The 17,067-nt window shown below is 56.4% G+C and overlaps 2 protein-coding genes across 3 annotated transcripts; both read left to right on the top strand.

The window, feature by feature from the left end:
* The first annotated feature begins 2,084 nt into the window (after positions 1–2,084).
* LOC132244144 (zinc finger protein 34-like) lies at positions 2,085–8,397 on the top strand. Of its 2 annotated transcripts, none has more exons than XM_059715186.1 (4): positions 2,085–2,381; positions 3,192–3,318; positions 4,934–5,050; positions 7,856–8,397. In XM_059715186.1, the coding sequence occupies exons 1-4, from the start codon at positions 2,178–2,180 to the stop codon at positions 8,392–8,394; spliced, it is 987 nt and encodes a 328-aa protein (XP_059571169.1). In that variant the 5' UTR covers positions 2,085–2,177; the 3' UTR covers positions 8,395–8,397. The 2 variants fall into 2 exon arrangements, with proteins under 2 accessions (XP_059571169.1, XP_059571168.1); XM_059715185.1 differs by lacking the exon at positions 2,085–2,381 and adding an exon at positions 2,490–2,766.
* On the top strand, positions 8,395–10,995 carry LOC132243707 (zinc finger protein ZFP2-like; the record flags this gene model as incomplete). The annotated part of the gene is given in 1 exon segment (XM_059714106.1): positions 8,395–10,995. A coding segment is annotated over 1 exon segment (1,029 nt), but the record flags the coding sequence as incomplete, so codon positions are not given.
* Positions 10,996–17,067: the final 6,072 nt, after the last annotated feature.

Here is a 17,067-nt window from a genome sequence, read left to right as displayed (position 1 = left end):
CCCCTATGCCCTCCTGCAATGGTGCCCTGGGCGCACATGAGAACCTGTTGAAGGGCTCTGCACTTCAGTGGTGCCCCGGGCAATCCCACACTTCCCCGCCGTGTGTGTCGCTGCCTGGAGGGCTGCTTCTGCCTGTGATACGAGGCCCTGACCCCGCAGCGGAGGTGGAGATCACCGGTGCCATCAGTGAGTTTCTCTGCACGTGACAGCAGGGGACAGCGAGGCCAGGCAGGGAGAGAAGAAGAGGGGAGGGCGAGGAGAGGATGGGAAGGGGGCCTGTGTGGGACCCCTAGAGCCAGGCCTGCAGCCAGGTGTGGGCCTGTGAGGTGGCATGGGCACTGGTGGCCACGGTGCCCCCCACCCCTCACAGCCATCCTCCATGCGATGGGCTTACCAGCTGGGCATGGCAGGTGGTCCTGGCAGGTGGCCTTGGCGCTTGGTGGTGGGGAGGCGGTCTGGCTGCTTGCGGGGTGCTGGATGGCAGAGGCCCACCCCACCGCCTGCCACACGGCCACTGACCCCCTCCAGGAAGGAGCTGGAGCTGGAGCTGGCCATGGGCGGTGTCCTCCCTGGCCTGTCCTCTGTGCTATGGCTGTGGGGAAGATGTCAACCCGGGCATCAGCACTGGATGAGGAAGCCATGGGCAGGGAGGACATGGGTCACGGGTGCTGCTGGCCTGAGGGCTCTTGTCTGGGTCTTCTCTGCAGGTCTGGTCTGGTGCGGGGGCTTTGGCAGACCTCCAGTGCTTGAATAGATATGCTGCCCATGGCCTGGGTCCCTGCGAATGAGGATGCTGGGTAGCTCCTGCATGCAGGGCATGGTGCTGCAAGCTACTCTGGACCATCTCTTGTGCTCAGTGACCACCATTCGCAGCAGCCACGCAGCCTTCACTGCTCAGAGAAGAGCATTGGCCCTCCAGCCCTGGCAGAACTGCCGCTGCACCTCGGCATTGCCCCAAATCACCAGAAGGTCTGTGGTCTCTTCTGCTGCCCAGTTAGGGCCAAGGACCGAGCGTCTCAGGGGCAGGGAAGCTGCCATGTCCACGGGGTTCCTCTGCCAGGGACGTCAGGCAGATGCCCCATGAGGTCCCCACAGCAAGGCCAGGGGCTGGCTCCCGTGCTGTAGCCAGAACGTACCCGCACCACGGGCACAATGCCCAGGGGCCAGGGAGCAAGCGGCAGAGCCTCCTTGCTCCAGCCGGGCCTGTGCAGCACTGCTGCTGCCCAGACAGGCCCACCAAGGAAACCCCCACGAGCTGGAGGCAGGCAGAAGCTGGCCCCAGGGAGCTACAGCCAGGCAGGGGTGGCAGAGAAGCTGTCCTTGCCCCCCGTTTGGAGGGAGTCTCAGCCAGGGTGCTCTCGCGAGCATTAAATCTAGTACCTGCTGGTGACTGTACATGAGCCAGGAGGCTGCTCACACGCGCTGTGATTACAGCCAGCCGCCGCGTCTCGTAGCAGTGTCCCCGTGCTTCAAAATGGTGGCAGGGACACTACAACTAAAGCTTGTTTGACGTATTCTTCGAGTGGATGCGATTCATGTGTTGGACCAACTAAAAATGCACTGGGTCTCACACAAGATACCACATCTGCCCCAAGCACCTCCTCTGCCCTCTCCTTACTTGTTCTTCCTTCGCTGATGGCTTCTTTCCATCCTTGCAGTCTGTCTATCGCTGCTGCCTCTTCTCCTGCCCTGCCCTGCCCGCCTCTTCTCCCCTCCTGCCCGCCTCACTTCTCCCCATTTCCGCCCACACCGACGTGCTGCCCCGCTGTCACCTTCTCTCCCCTTGGCGGCTCGGGCCGGCACAGACCCCTTTGCCGACCGGCCCACCGCCCCAGAGCTCGCCCGGAGCCCGGCTCACCGCGCGCACACGCCCCGAGGCCGCGCTCCGCAGTCGCAGCCAGCGAGGGGCTGGTGACACGTGCTGCCGCCGGCCACCTCGCGGTTCAAACACGTGTCCCGCCGCCTGCCCTGGAGCAGTCAGTGCGCAGGCGCCCCGCGGGGGGGCGGGGGGAGGATTCCTCAGGCGGAGGCGGGGGCGCGGCGGGTCCGAGGGGCCGGGGGCTCCCGGTGCGGAGTGAGGGGCATCGGGCGGGGGCGCAGGCAGACCGGGGCCCCGGGAGGACACGGGGCGGCGGGCAGCGCGGGAGCGTCGAAGCTGGGCTTGGGCCTGGGCGCCCATGGCCTGGTCCGAGCGGCGCTGCCTCGTTCCCTGCAGACCCCAGAGCCTCGGGGCGATGGCGGAGCAGGGCCCGGGCCGTGTGCCGGCAGGGCGAGTGTCTGGCGCGGCGCAGGCCGGGGTCGGGGGAGCCTCAGCCCTGCGGGAAGCGGCGCAGGGGCGCGAGGAGGAGCCGGTGCCGCGCCGGGAGAGGCGGGGGCAGGAGGTGAGGCAGCCCGTGCCCCCCCCCGCCCCGCCCCGCACACCCAGCGCTGCACTACCCGGAGACCGAGGGCCTGGGGAGGTCTGTATCCGCCAGACCGAGGGTGGGAGGGCTGTGGCCAGGAGCAGGCGGCGGAGCTGGAGCTGCCGCGGCCGTCCTGCCCCAGGAGATGCGGGGCTGGGCGTGGGGAGCAGGGTGGAAACGTGGGACGCGACAGAGACCCTGGCGGAGGGGTTTGGCTGGGGCAGGTGGAGGACGAGGAGCTCCATGGAGCGTTTCACCCTGGTCGTGGGTGCTGCCAACCCCGTGTCCGTGTGCCTGGGGGATGTCTCCTGCCCCCCTGTCTCTCCCCGTCCCGGTGACACGCTCCTCTTGTCCCCAGGTCACGGTGAGCGTGCAGGGCGAGGAGGTGGCCTCAGACCGGTTGCAGCCCTCTGGGGCGCTGCAGCAGCCGGCGATCCCTGTCCGGAGCAGGCGCGGGCCCAAGCTGCGGATGTGCCTCTGGAGGAGGCAGCACAGCGGGACAGCCCAGGGCCTCTGACTCAAGGATTTTGACTAGATTTGGCTGATTTGGCTTAGAACATGAAAAATGTCTTTCAAAAAAAAAAAGGACTGGGTGAGGGCATGCGTGTTTACCCGTCTGCCCACGGCTGCACCCATGTCCCCTGCCAATGCAGAAGAGGACATTTTGCACCCCTGGGTGTCATGGCCCAGCCCGCAGAGAGGTGTGGCGCAGAGGGATTGTGGAGAGGGCGGCGGGGGCTGGAGCAGCTGGACCAGGAGACACTGATGGGGTAACGCTTGTGCCTGCAGCTCCAGGAGGCCTTTGAGGACGTGGCTGTGTATTTCACACGGGAGGAGTGGGAGCTGCTGGAAGACGCACAGAAGGGGCTTTACCGGGACCAGATGCTGAGGAACTGGCGAGCCCTCGTTTCCCTGGGTAACGCTGTTTCCTGCTTCTCCCTGCAGCCCTGTCAGCGCTGACCCTTACTGTCTTCTCCCGGCTTCTCAGCGCTCTCCTCCTTGTGGACTTTTCCCTGGGGTTGAAATCCATGGCTTCCCCACAGCTCCTTGTGTGATCACTGACATCTCTGGCTTCATTTGATCTAGCCTCCTTCACCTGAGCCTTCCCCGTTCTTATAACTCCTGGTGCTTCCGTATCCAGCCATGTCTTGGCGGATGTATCTCCCTTTCCCTTCTCAGCGTGACTGTGTTATCCCTAATTCATTGTGCAGAAAAATTCACTGCCAGCTGTTCCTCAGGGAATGGCTCTGATTTCTTCCCTGTCCCACACTGTGTGTGTTCAGTTAGTGCTTTCTCCTCCTTTGGTTATCATCCAGCATAAGGTAATGGAAGTCTTCTCAGCCTGTGGTGCTGCCACCGAGAGGATTAGCGTTTACATTGCTTCATCTCTACCGACCCGTGCACACGCGATGGAATCCGGGAACTTCTGTTTCTTGATCCCTGGAAGCTTCTGCCCACGTTTCTTCCTATGGTCTTCATCGCCACAGGCTCTGGCTGTGTGTACTTGTGACCTGCTCCCAAGCTTGCTCTGCCATTCACAGAAGTTGTCATTTCCTCCTGACGTCTCTCTGCATGTCAGACACCTGTCGTGGTGATAAAAAGAGGTGGGATTGGTTCAGGACTGGTGAAATTGGGTTGTCATTTCCAGAGGGTCTCTGATACAGGGGTTTTCTGTGGGCAGGGCTGAGGAACTTACCTTGTACCAGGTCAATTTGCTTTTCTAGTGCTTTCTTTTCCCTCCAGTTCCCCTGAAGACTTACTTTCTTTGGGAAGGGCTCCAAAGCTTTTAGTTAGTTGTTCAGCAAGAGCCTGTCAGCCATTCCTACCTTATGGGCATTCACATGTTGCAAAAGGTGCTTCCTTCTGCCTTCCCTTGTCTTTACCACAGACTCCCAGGACCTTTGTTTCAAATCCTACAAGATTTCCTGGCTTGTGTGCTCATCTCCCCTTCTGGGATGATCTTCCCACTGGATGGGATGATTGCTTTCATTGCCACTCCAGTTCTTATAAAATCCGCTCTTCCCCTGCCCTATTGAGGAAGGACCCTGTCTCACACAAAAGTGTCAGGATCAGCCATGTGTCCTGGACTCTGTTCACTGCTGCCAGGCCTCGCTTTAAACCTTTGCAGAGAAGAAACTTCTCTTCCTTGGCCTGGAATGACACTGATAAGACAGATGGTATCCAGCCACCAGTGTGTCCAGCATCTCTTCATTCTGGTGTCTCTTAAATAGCGAAAGCTCCATCTTTATGCTCTTTAGCACATCACTTGTCACTGCATCTCCACCCTGTTGGTCTCACACCCATTTTATACCTCCAAGTGGTGGATATAGTACTTTTTTTCCTATGACCATCCCCCCCAGCACCTCGGTGACAAAGGCCATCATCTCTTGCATCCTAAATGTTCACCCTCCCTTGTCCTTCGAGGCCCCGGTAAAATCCTTGAGTTCATTGGATCCATTCCCCAAATCCCAGTTGATTATTTGGCATCCATTACCCAGTCATGAATGTTTTTTAACCACTGCCCCAACCAGGATATCATGGTCCCACCCCTGACTTAATCTTCCACATTGCACGAGGACAGGAGGAGCTCTGGGTCTGTGATGATGAGGACCGTGAGGACATCTCAAAGTCAGAGGACCTTCTCCCAGGTGAGTTGTGGCTGCCCCCTGCCCCGACTCCCCTCTCACAAATGCTCCATGCCCACAGTGACAAGGGCCCTGGGACCTGCAGACCTGCCTGGAGCTGCCCTTCCAGGTTTCTGACCTTGAATAGCTTATGTAGTCATGTGTCCAGGGAGGTGTTCCCACGCACTGAACCCCCAAGTTGTGGAGACAAGCAGCCTTTCCTTTCTTCTAGAGGTGCACTGACACATCAGTCTGATATCAGATTGATACAGATATAAAGAAAATTTTCTGTATCCTGTATCAGCCTGAGTGGGCTGATTAATTTGGCTGATGAATACCCTAACCCACTGTAGTGAAATGGGTGTGGGCGCAGATCAGTGCCCCCCGTGGTGATGGAGGGGGCAGCGGCAGGTGCTACCAAACCAGGGCAGGGCAGGCACCAGATGGAGGCGTGGGTCATTGTGGGGAGGAGGCACCTCCAACCATTGCTTGCACCCTGGGATAGCAGAGGGCGGTTGTATGCCCCGGGATCTGTGTGGAGCTGCAGCTGTGGCTGGAGCCGGCGCTGAGTTGGGCTCCTCTCGGTGGGGGTGGGACTTGGAGCAGGCACCAGCAGTGCTGGGACGATGGTGCAGCCACCCCAGATTTCAACACAGCTCCGTTGCCAGTGCTGCAGCCGCCCAGCGCAGCTGGGAACGGAGCTGTGTTGAAATCTGGGGTGGATGCAGCATCCTCCCAGTGTTGCTGGCACCCACTCCAAGCTGCACCCCCACCAAGAAGAGCACAACACAGCCTCAGCTACAGCTTGAGCTGCAGCTGCAGCCCCCCTGCCTCACGCAGAGCTTCCCGGAACACCCCCCCCCCGACCCCCCCCTGCCCCCCCCCTTGCTCCTGCGGTTCAAGGAACTGCGGCCCCCCCCCCCAGTTGGGCAGTGCTTGCCCCTGCCTTCTCCCTCACTGTGGGGTGCGTTGATCTACGCCCCCCGTTTGCCTTCCCTTCCCTCCTCCCCTTCCACCAAAACAGACTGATGAACTGGAGGCAGCTGAATCGGATAATATTAGATCTGTATTAGCCAATATGCTTCCTTAAATACCAGGTATCGGTGTCATCCATAAAAATCTCTATTAGTGCACCCCTACTTTCTTCTCCCCCTAACTACAACTGCTAAGGGACAACCGAGTATGCTGTTTTGGTGTATAGGCATAGGCCTGGTTTCCCTGGGATACCATGGGCTTAAGTTTCCATCTGTATGAAGCAGTGCAAGAGTTGATTCCTCAGCCCAAGGTAGCCATACCTCTGTAGCATAGTTTCTCAACCTGTGGTATGTGTACCCCTGGGGGTATGTGAGACAGGCAGGGGGTACGCAGGTACCCCAGCACTCTCTCGCCCTCTTTTTCTTTCAAAACTATGGCAAAAAATTTGGTGTGCGGCAGTTCAAATCCCCCAGTAATAATTGGCTGGTTCAGTCCTCCTAGCTTTGGCCAACATCACCTGTAGCCCAGGTACTTGCTTGAGTTGTGCACTCCTGATGTAAAAGGTGGCAACCCTATCGACACCAGATTAGATGTCTGTCATATCACGGCCTTGTATACGCAGCCCTTCTTCCAACATATGGCACGTATTAGTCTGTAAATATAAAATCCCCTGGAAAATTGAGTGTTGGGGTAATTATTAAAATTTTCAGAAGTTAGGAGGTACTTGCTACTTAAAAAGTTGAGAAACACTGCTTTACAGCACCCTCCCAAGGCATGATGGGATTTGTAGTCCCCCATGGAAAGCCATGTGCTGGGGCAAAGCTCTGCGTGGCCATTATTGCAGTACAAGTGAGAGGCCTGGGGCTCTGCCCTATGTCTGCTGATCAGGTCGACCTGGAAGCGAGGGAGTGATGAATCCTGGTCTCGGACTGCATTGAATAGCTGCGTTTTGTCTCTGGGCCATGAATGTCACAGAGCTCAGGACTCGGCAGGGAGTGCACGTGCAGGTTCATGCCCAGGCCTTTGTCCCTGGGCAGATTCTGGTGACATGCAGCCACTTGGGCCTCATCAACAGCAGAAAGCCACGTAGACCCGTTTCAGTCTCCACACCTTTCCCTGGAAGCAGGAAGGAGGCACAGCCCTGTTCCTTGCAGGAAAGAGACCCGCAGCTTGAAGTCCTCCCTTCCCAGAGCAGGTTTTTGGAGGCAGGAGGGACAAACCCCGTGGGCTTTTTCTACCTTTAGAGAAGCATCTGGTCCAGTGTAAAGCCATTCTCCCCATACACCCCTGACTTCTGGGGAGCCCCAGAAATTCACATCGAGGCTGTCCATCCTGGTATTAAAAGCTGCTTTGAGGACTGCCAGAGATCATGGGCAAGCAGTCCCACCAGTGCACTTATGTAGCCACGTGGAGGGCTCGGCATCATCTCCCCCTGGACCTGCTAGTGCTGTGGGACAGAGCAGGCCTTAGAGAGACTCCTTCATCCTTTCTGCTGGTTCTGCCTCTAGTCTCTTGGGTCCCATAGAGGATGAAGCCATTCAGGTCCTGTCCCAACACATGTCCCTTGTGGGTTTCTCCCAGCAGGGCCTGAGAGGATGGGGCTGACAGCTGGGCCAGAAACCCTAAGTGTCTGGCTCTGACTTCCACTAAGCAGGGAACGTTAGCCGAGTACATGGACATGCCCCTCCCTCACCCCCAGCACTTGTGGTTTGGCAGGGAGACCTTGTTCTCTTCCAGAAACTTAAGTGCCAAGATGCAGTCATGCTCGCAGGCCCATCGCAGCAGAGGGAATAGCAGTATTTGGCCTGTGGCAGCAGGGCAGGGAATAAGCTGGAGTTTCTCTTCCCCATGCAGGAGGCGCCTGGCTGCTGAGTAGAGTTGAGAAGCAGAGTCTGGAAGAAGGGCCTGCAAACCTGGAGCCACCCTGGACTTCCCCCGGGGGTTTGGTCGAGTTGGAGTCCCTGAGACCTGAGGAAGACCAATGGCTCCAGAGCCAAGAAAGGCCCCAAAAGCTGAGCGAGAATATAGCAGTGGAGCAGTTGCCATCTTCCCTTGTGCGTGAGAGTGGAGAAAGGACAGAGTCCAGAGAGAGCCCTGGGTACAGGGAAGGATTTGTGGATCTGAAAAGCCATAAGGCAAAATTGCACTGGAAAGAGACCCTGCGTCCAAACCAAACCAGTGGGGAGGGACTGAGAGGGAAACTGGATGTGCCCGCCAAGCCCAGGGGCAAAGCCCACCCCTACCCTGAGTGCCAGAAAATCTTTCACTGCCCCTCGCACGGGGCTCTGCCACCTGGGTGCCCTGAATGTGGGAAGAACTTCACTCGCTCCTCCAGCCTGGCTGAGCACCAGCGCATCCATACCGGGGAGAAGCCATACCAGTGCTCTGTGTGAGGGAAGAGCTTCACACAGTCCTCCACTCTAGCACACCTGCGTATCCACACAGGCGATAAGGCGCATCAGTGCTCTGTGTGTGGAAAGAGCTTCACCCAGTCCTCCGCTCTGGCACAACAGCATGTCCACACGGGGGAGAAGCCACATCAGTGCTCTGTGTGTGGGAAGAGCTTCAGCTGTTCCTTCAATCTGGCACGGCACCAGCATATCCACACAGGCAATAAGCCGCATCAGTGCTCTGTGTGTGGGAAGAGCTTTACTGGTTCATTCCAACTGGCCCATCACCAACATATACACATGGGGGAGAAGCCACATCAGTGCTCTGTGTGTGGGAAGAACTTTACTGGTTCATCCCAACTGGCCCATCACCAACATATACACATGGGGGAGAAGCCACATCAGTGCTCTGTGTGTGGGAAGAGATTCAGCCATTACTCTCACCTGGCCATCCACCAGCGTGTCCACACAGGCGATAAGCCGCATCAGTGCTCCGTGTGTGGGAAGAGCTTCACACAGTCCTCCACTCTGGCACAACACCAGCGTATCCACACGGGCGATAAGCCGCATCAGTGCTCTGTGTGTGGAAGGAGCTTCACCCAGTCCTCCACTCTGGCAAAACACCAGCGTATCCACACAGGGGAGAAACCACATCAGTGCTCTGTGTGTGGGAAGAGCTTTACTAGTTCATCCCAACTGGCCCGTCACCAACATATCCACACAGGGGAGAAGCCACATCAGTGCTCTGTGTGTGGGAAGAGATTCAGCCATTCCTCTAACCTGGCCATCCACCAGCGTGTCCACACAGGCGATAAGCCGCATCAGTGCTCCGTGTGTGGGAAGAGCTTCACCCAGTCCTCCACTCTGGTACAACACCAGCGTGTCCACACAGGGGAGAAGCCACATCAGTGCTCTGTGTGTGGGAAGAGCTTCAGCCGTTCCTCCAACCTGGCACGGCACCAGCATATCCACACAGGCGATAAGCTGCATTAGTGCTCTGTGTGTGGGAAGAGCTTTACTGGTTCATCCTAACTGTCCCATCACCAACATATCCACACAGGTGATAAGCCGCATCAGTGCTGTGTGTGTGGAAAGAGCTTCACCCGGTCCTGCTCTCTGGCACAACACCAGTGTATGCACATGGGAGAAACCACATCAGTCCTCTGTGTGCAGGAAGAGCTTCAGCCGTTCCTCCTATCTGGCCATCCATCAGTACATCCATGCAGGGGAGGAGCCATATTGGTGCCCTGAGTGTGGGAAGGGCTTCACCCAGGCCTCCCATTTGTTCTAACACCAGTGCATCCACATGGGAGAAGGCACATCAGTGCTCTGTGTTTGGGAAGAACTTTACCAGTTCATCCTACCTGGCCCAGCACCAGCGTTTCCACACACGGGAGAAGTACTGCTGTGCATGTAAGGACTTCCCTCAGTCCTTCAGCCTAGCCACACACCAGCATGTGAACACAAGGGAGTGACCACATCAGTGCGCTGAGTGTAGAAAGACCTTTGCTATTTCATCCCACCTGGCCCAGCACAAATGCATCCACAGAGGGGAGAAGCCGCATCTGTCCTCTGTGTGGGAAGAGCTTCACCAGTTCCTCTGACCTGGCTATCCCCCAGAGTATCCACGTAGAGGAAAGCCATGTCAGTGCCCTGAGTGTGGGAAGATCTTCACCCGTTCCTCAAGTCTGGTTCGATACCAGCAGATCCATAGGGGGGAGAAGACATATAATTACCCTGACTGGGGTGAAGCTCACCTCCTCCTTCAACCTGGCCGGACACAAGTGTATGCACCCAGATGAGAAGCCATATCAGTGCTTCACTCAGTCCTCCCACCTGGCCGTGCACCAGTAGACCCATACAGCAAAGAAGCCACATGATTTCCCTGAATGCGGGAAGAGCTGCACCCAATCCTCCAGCCTGGCCACTCCCTAGCATATGCACGCAGAGGAGTAGACGTATCAGTGCTCAGAGTGTGGGAAAGAGATTCAGCCAATCCTCCAGTCTGGCCACCCATGCGTCCATGCAGGGGAGAAACGACATGAGTCCTCTGTGTGTGAGGATAGCTTCCACGACTCCTACCCCCTGGCCAAACACCAGTGCAGCTGCACCCCAAAGCATCCATAATTCTGCCAGAAGTGCGGGAAAGGCTCACAGATGCCTACCTATCCATTTTAAAGATAAGGGAGTGGGGGTGTTTATCAATCTGCGACTGTCAAAAAATAAGAGCTGCTTAAAAAAAAAATCCCAATCTGCTTGTTTTGTACGTGTGGCCAGTGTACAGTTTTTGCATGATTCACTTGTTCGTTGCCTGACAATTAGTTTGCAAGTGTGACTGGGCTGCAATTATTGTGGGATTCACCTGTTCATTTCATGTAAATTGTTTTGCACGTGTGGTGAGGCGACATTTATTATGCGATTGACTTGTTCACTGTGTGATCACTGTTTGGCACATGTGGCCAAGCGACAGTTATTGCACGATTCATCTGTTCATTGCATGGCAATTCCCTTGTATGTGTAGCTATGCTACATGAGTCACCTGTTCATTGCATGACAGTTACTTTGCACATGTGGCCAGTCTACATTAATTGCACGATTCACCCATTCCTTGTGTGATGATTGCTTTGTACATCCTTGGGGCCGCACCCCGAGGATCCCCTCAGGCTCCGCGGCCCCCCCCTCTGGCACCTCAGAGACGGCCACCTAGACGGAGCCCCTGGTCCCGGGCTTCACGCAGACGGAGCCCCTGGCTCTCGGCTGCGGGGCTGCCTGTTCCTTTTTCAGGCTCTGGGGCCTGGGAGCATGGCGACCTCCCCTTGCGGGGTCTGCTCCCTTTTGGGGTCTCTGGCGCGCCAGCTGGAGGAGCTCCAGGCCACAGTCCACAGACTGCGTGCCATTAGGGACTGCGAGCAGGAGATAGGCTCCTACTGCCAGGCCCTTCTTCCCCGGGAGGCAGAGGGTAGATCACAGTCTCCCTCCAGGCCAGAGGAGGACTCTGGGACCTCCTGCTGTGTCCAGCCAGGGGCATGGACCAAGGTGGTCAAGGGCCCTAAGGCCCGCCGCACCAAGGCCCCTCCCCCGCCAGAACTGAGCAACAGGGACGCACCTCTTGCTGCCCCAGCAGAGCCTGCTGAGTTGCCGGCCCCCACAGGCAACATGGGCCTAACTGCAGCTCCCGCCCCTGCTCTCCCCAAGACAAAACATAAGGTGTTTGTTGTGGGAGACTCCCTCCTGAGGGGGACGGAGGGGCCAATCTGCCACCCTGACCCCTTAGCCCGGCAAGTCTGCTGCTTCCCAGGGGCCCGCATCCGGGACATTGCGGAGAGGATCCCCAAGCTCCTCAAACCCACAGACCACTATCCCATGCTCCTTATTCATGTGGGCACCAACGACACGGCTCGGACCACTCCCAGCCAGGTCATGAGGCGCTACAGGGATTTGGGAGCGGGGCTTAAGGGTCTGGGGGCACAGGTGGTGTTCTCGTCGATCCTCCCAGTCTCAGGCTATGGGCTGAGAAGGGACAGGATGATCTATGTGGTCAACCAAAGACTGCGGCGCTGGTGTCGTCAGGAAGGCTTTGGCTTTCATGACCACAGCCCGCTCTTTGGCGAGAGAGGCAGTGAGCTGCTGGGAAGAGACGGTCTCCACCTCTCTCCCCTAGGGAGGAGGCTCTTCTCAGCCAGACTGGCTGACCTGCTCCACCGGGCTTTAAATTAAGCCCGCTGGAGGACGGGGGGACTACCGCCACTGCTGGCCCGCTGAGCAATCCTTGCAAAGCCAGCGGATCACGGCACTCAAGGGAGCCCACCCCAGCCCCAGCCCTGGTAAAATCTGTGGGCAAGGAAGGAGCCCCCCAGGGGGCGCTTGCCTGCCTGTACACAAATGCCAGGAGCTTGGGGAATAAGCAGGAGGAGCTCATCCTCCTGCTCAGTGCAAACAATTACGATGTCATAGGGATCACGGAGACCTGGTGGGACTCCACCCATGACTGGACCACAGGGATAGATGGCTATACCCTGTACAGGAGGGATCGTGTAGAGAAAAGGGGCGGGGGTGTAGCTCTCTATGTTAAGGAAAGCTACACGTCCCTGCAAGCCGATATTGGCGACCAGGGTGGACGGCTGGAGACCCTCTGGGTTAAAATCCGTGGGGAACACGGCACAGGGGACACAATGGTGGGAGTCTATTACAGACCTCCCACCCAAAGTCCTGAGCTAGACCAGGAGTTTGCCCAGGAACTGGCTGAGGCAGCTTGCTCCAGGACCATGGTTGTCATGGGTGACTTCAATTACCCAGACATCTCGTGGGAGGATCGCTCAGCAAAATCTGAGCGGTCGCAGAGCTTCCTCTCGTGCGTGGATGACCTCTACCTGACTCAAGAAGTCTATGGGCCAATGAGAGGCAAAGTGCTGCTCGACCTGGTGCTGGCTACTGGGGAGGACCTAGTCGGCGACCTAGTGATCGATGGGAAGCTGGGTGACAGCGACCACGAGCTGATCACCTTCACCATCCGCCGAAAAGCTGGCAAGTCAGCAACACGCAAGTCCTTGACTTCAGGAAAGCTGACTTTGACAAGCTCAGGAGGCTTGTCAGTGAGGCCCTAAGGGACTGTGACCACAGGGAGAGGGGAGTTCAAGAAGAGTGGTTGCTCCTCAAGGGAGCGATCCTCCATGCACAAACTAAGTCTATTCCATCTCGGAGGAAAGGCAGCAAGAGGGCACAGCAGCCCCCCTGGATCTCCAGGGACCTAGCAGACCTCCTGAGGCTAAAAAGAAAGACCTACAAAGGATGGAGGATGGGAGTCACCTCCAAGGAGGATTATTCTGCACTTGTCCTTTTTCAGATATGTGGGGAGCCGGAGGAAAAGCAGGGGCAACATTGGACCCCTGCTGAACCAGATGGGGCAACTGACAACTGACGCCCAGGAAAAAGCCAACCTATTAAATAGGTACTTTGCGTCGGTCTTTCATCAGCCCCATGGGATGCCCATGCCCGCTACAGGGCCAGGAAGTCCGGGTGAGGGTGATCCCCTGCCCTCCATTAATGCTGACTTTGTGAAGGAACATCTTGAGAAGCTGGATACCTTCAAGTCAGCCGGCCCTGACAATCTTCACCTCAAGGAGCTCAAGGACTCAAGGAGCTGGCGAGCATCATAGCCCAGCCTCTAGCGCAGATCTTTGAAAACTCTTGGCGCTCTGGTGTAGTGCCCGAAGACTGGAAGAAGGCCAATGTGGTGCCTATCTTCAAGAAAGGGAGGACAGTGGATCCGGCTAACTATATGCCCATCAGCCTGACTTCTATCCCGGGGAAGATCTTAGAAAAGTTTATTAAGGAGGCCATCCTTAATGGACTGGCCGACGCCAACATCTTAAGGGATAGCCAGCACGGGTTTGTTGCGGGTAGGTCTTGCTTGACCAATCTCATTTCCTTCTACGACCAGGTGACCTATCACCTACCTGGACAAGGGAGATGAGATTGATGTCATACATCTTGACTTCAAAAAAGCCTTCGATCTGGTGTCCCATGATCGTCTCTTGGAGAAACTGGCCAATTGTCGCCTTGGGTCCCCCACGATCCACTGGCTGGAAAATTGGCTCCGGGGTCGGACCCAGAGGGTAGTAATTGATGGAAGTCACTCATCGTGGTGTCCTGTGACCAGTGGGGTCCCCCAGGGCTCTGTCCTTGGACCCATACTGTTCAACATCTTCATTAACGACGTGGACACTGGAGTCAGAAGCGGACTGGCCAAGTTCGCCGATGACACCAAACTTTGGGGCAAAGCATCCACACCAGAAGACAGGCGGATGATCCAGGCTGACCTGGACAGGCTCAGCAAGTGGGCGGATGAGAATCTGATGGTGTTCAACGCCGATAAATGCAAGGTTCTCCACCTTGGGAAAAAAAACCCGCAGCATCCTTATAGGCTCGGCAGTGCTATGTTGGTTAGCACTATGGAAGAAAGAGACTTGGGGGTCATCATTGACCACAAGATGAACATGAGCCTGCAATGCGATGCTGCGGCTAGTAAAGCGACCAAAACACTGGCTTGCATCCATAGATGCTTCTCAAGCAAATCCCGGGACGTCATTCTCCCCCTGTACTCGGCCTTAGTGAGGCCGCAGCTGGAGTACTGCGTCCAGTTTTGGGCTCCACAATTCAAAAAGGATGTGGAGAAGCTTGAGAGAGTCCAGAGAAGAGCCACGCGCATGATCAGGGGTCAGGGAAGCAGACCCTACGATGACAGGCTGAGAGCCCTGGGGCTCTTTAGCCTGGAAAAGCGCAGGCTCAGGGGTGATCTGATGGCCACCTACAAGTTTATCAGGGGTGACCACCAGTATCTGGGGGAACGTTTGTTCACCAGAGCGCCCCAAGGGATGATGAGGACGAATGGTCACAAACTACTACAAGATCGTTTCAGGCTGGACATAAGGAAGAATTACTTTACTGTCCGAGCCCCCAAGGTCTGGAACAACCTGCCACCGGAGGTTGTTCAAGCGCCTTCATTGAACACCTTCAAGATGAAACTGGATGCTTATCTTGCTGGGATCCTATGACCCCAGCTGACGTCCTGCCCTTTGGGCGGGTGGCTGGACTCGATGATCTTCCGAGGTCCCTTCCAGCCCTAATGCCTATGAAACTATGAAACCTATGATACATGTGTCTGGGCTACATTATTTGGCAGTTCACCAGTGAGTTGTGTAATCGACCTAACGGGTAGCAGGTGCCTGGAACTTGCGCTCAGCTGATCTCGTTGTTTTAACTCACTTGGTCATCAGGACATGCAGCGGTCTGGAGCCTGCTGCTTCCAAGGTCCCCCATGGCGCCTTAGCTTAACTATGGTTTAGCAAGCATAACTGCAGCCTAGCATGACCAAAATTTCTACGTATATATGTGTGTGTGTCCCTGCTTGCTGGGACCAGAGCTGTGAGCATGTGTCCGTGTGCATGGAGGGCCTCACATCCCTGAGTTGTGGGGTGGAAACGGGCACTGGGGCTTTGGCCCTGTCCCCCTGCAGTTAGGGGAGAGTAGGGGGTCTCCCTTGGTGGGGGTGAGCGGTGTTTGACTCTCATTTTTCTCTCTCCCTAGGGCCAGGGGGCAGCAGGGCCACCGTGATCCCTGCTCTCTGGTGCTGGGTGTGGTGACCCTTGCCTCAACCACACCTGCCCCCATCCACTGCCAGTGCCAGGACCAGCTGCCAGGTGTGAGCAGAACCTGGGTGTCCAGGGTCGCTGCCTTCCCTTCCCCAAACACTGGGGAAACCCCTTCCCCCACCCTAGCTTCGGGGATGTGGGACACCTCTGTTCCTCCCTTAGCCTGCTCCCCCCATGAGGGTCTGACCACTGCACTGTCTCTGCGTAGGGGTCCCCATCTGACAAGGTATTGTGCCAGAGGGGGCAGCCACTTGCGTGCCCTGGGCCTCCAGGACTGTACAGTGATTGCTGATGTGTGGTACGCAAAGGAGCTGCATCTATACAAGATAGGGCTGTGGCCCACAGCTTGGGCATCCTCACCCTCAGGCATGGGATCTTTATGGTGAGGAGCATGGTGCAGCAGGTCCATGGGCACTACGAGATCAGCTGCTCTCCAAATGGCACTCTCCTGCCTTCCATTACTCTGGTGCCACCTGGTAAGGAGTCTCCAGCAGGGGTTGATATCGGGGTGAGGGCACAGTGGAGCAGACACGCTCCTCCTTTTATCCTTGCTCCTGCCAAGGGCAGGGGAGAAACAGGAACATTTCTATCCAGACACCCATGAGGGAGCCCATCTTTGATTCCTGCTAATCTGTCCATCCTCTGGTGTGGACACTCCCTCCTTTCCAGTAGTCTTGCTCTTCCACTAATCAACCCACCCTTTCTTCTATAGTTCTGCTGCCTGTCAGCCACTTCTAGCAATGAATCTTCATCGGTCTTGATGTCCCGCCAGTCAAACCATCCTTTCTTCTGCTGCTGTCAGCCCCGCCTGGTCACATACCTCCTCTTTTGCAGCCCTGCAGACTGCAGCTCTAGCTAAAAACCTGCACTCGGGGGTAGTCCTGCAAATTCAAGGGTGCACCCGACTGACTGCTCAAGAATTTTCCTGGAGGTGCTGTCAAGATGCTCAGGAAGGCGATATCGTGTGTTAATTCATCTGAATTAGATTGCTATTTAATTGTAATAACTATGGGACTAACAACACAATAGCTTTGGAGTGTTTGGGCTCCTTTTCGCCTTGTTTCTTATGTTTTTCTTTTAAAAAAAACCAACTATATATATAATCTAGCAAATTGTTGCTGGGATTATATTTCTGAAATCTAGTATGTATTCCATTGATCATATTTGTTTCTGTGATAAAGAAAAGTGACCAAACGCCAAACATGAGAGCAAGTTGTGCTCGTGGCGTGGGGGAAGTGATGGGCGCGGCCTGATAGCCACATGATCGGTGTTCCAGGCCCGCGCGAAAAGCCTCTGATGTAAAGTCAGAGACATAATTTAATTGGCCGAGCGACCGCGTGTTCTCATGCAGCCCACGCAGCGCGCCAAAAACAAATCGCCGGATGTACTCGGCTCAATCCTATTGGCTACCGGAGCAGTATATCTGGAAAAAAAGGAGGAGGGGGGAGGGATCCGCGCGATATAGGAGAGGCCTGATCACCCTCACTGGAGGTCCTGCGTCCACGAAATCCCTTCCCCGCCGGAC

The sequence above is a fragment of the Alligator mississippiensis genome, chromosome 11 (assembly GCF_030867095.1).
Source record: "Alligator mississippiensis isolate rAllMis1 chromosome 11, rAllMis1, whole genome shotgun sequence".
NCBI lineage: Eukaryota > Metazoa > Chordata > Crocodylia > Alligatoridae > Alligator > Alligator mississippiensis.
The sequence above is the reverse complement of the archived record's forward strand: the minus strand, read 5'-3'. Positions and strand labels throughout refer to the sequence as shown.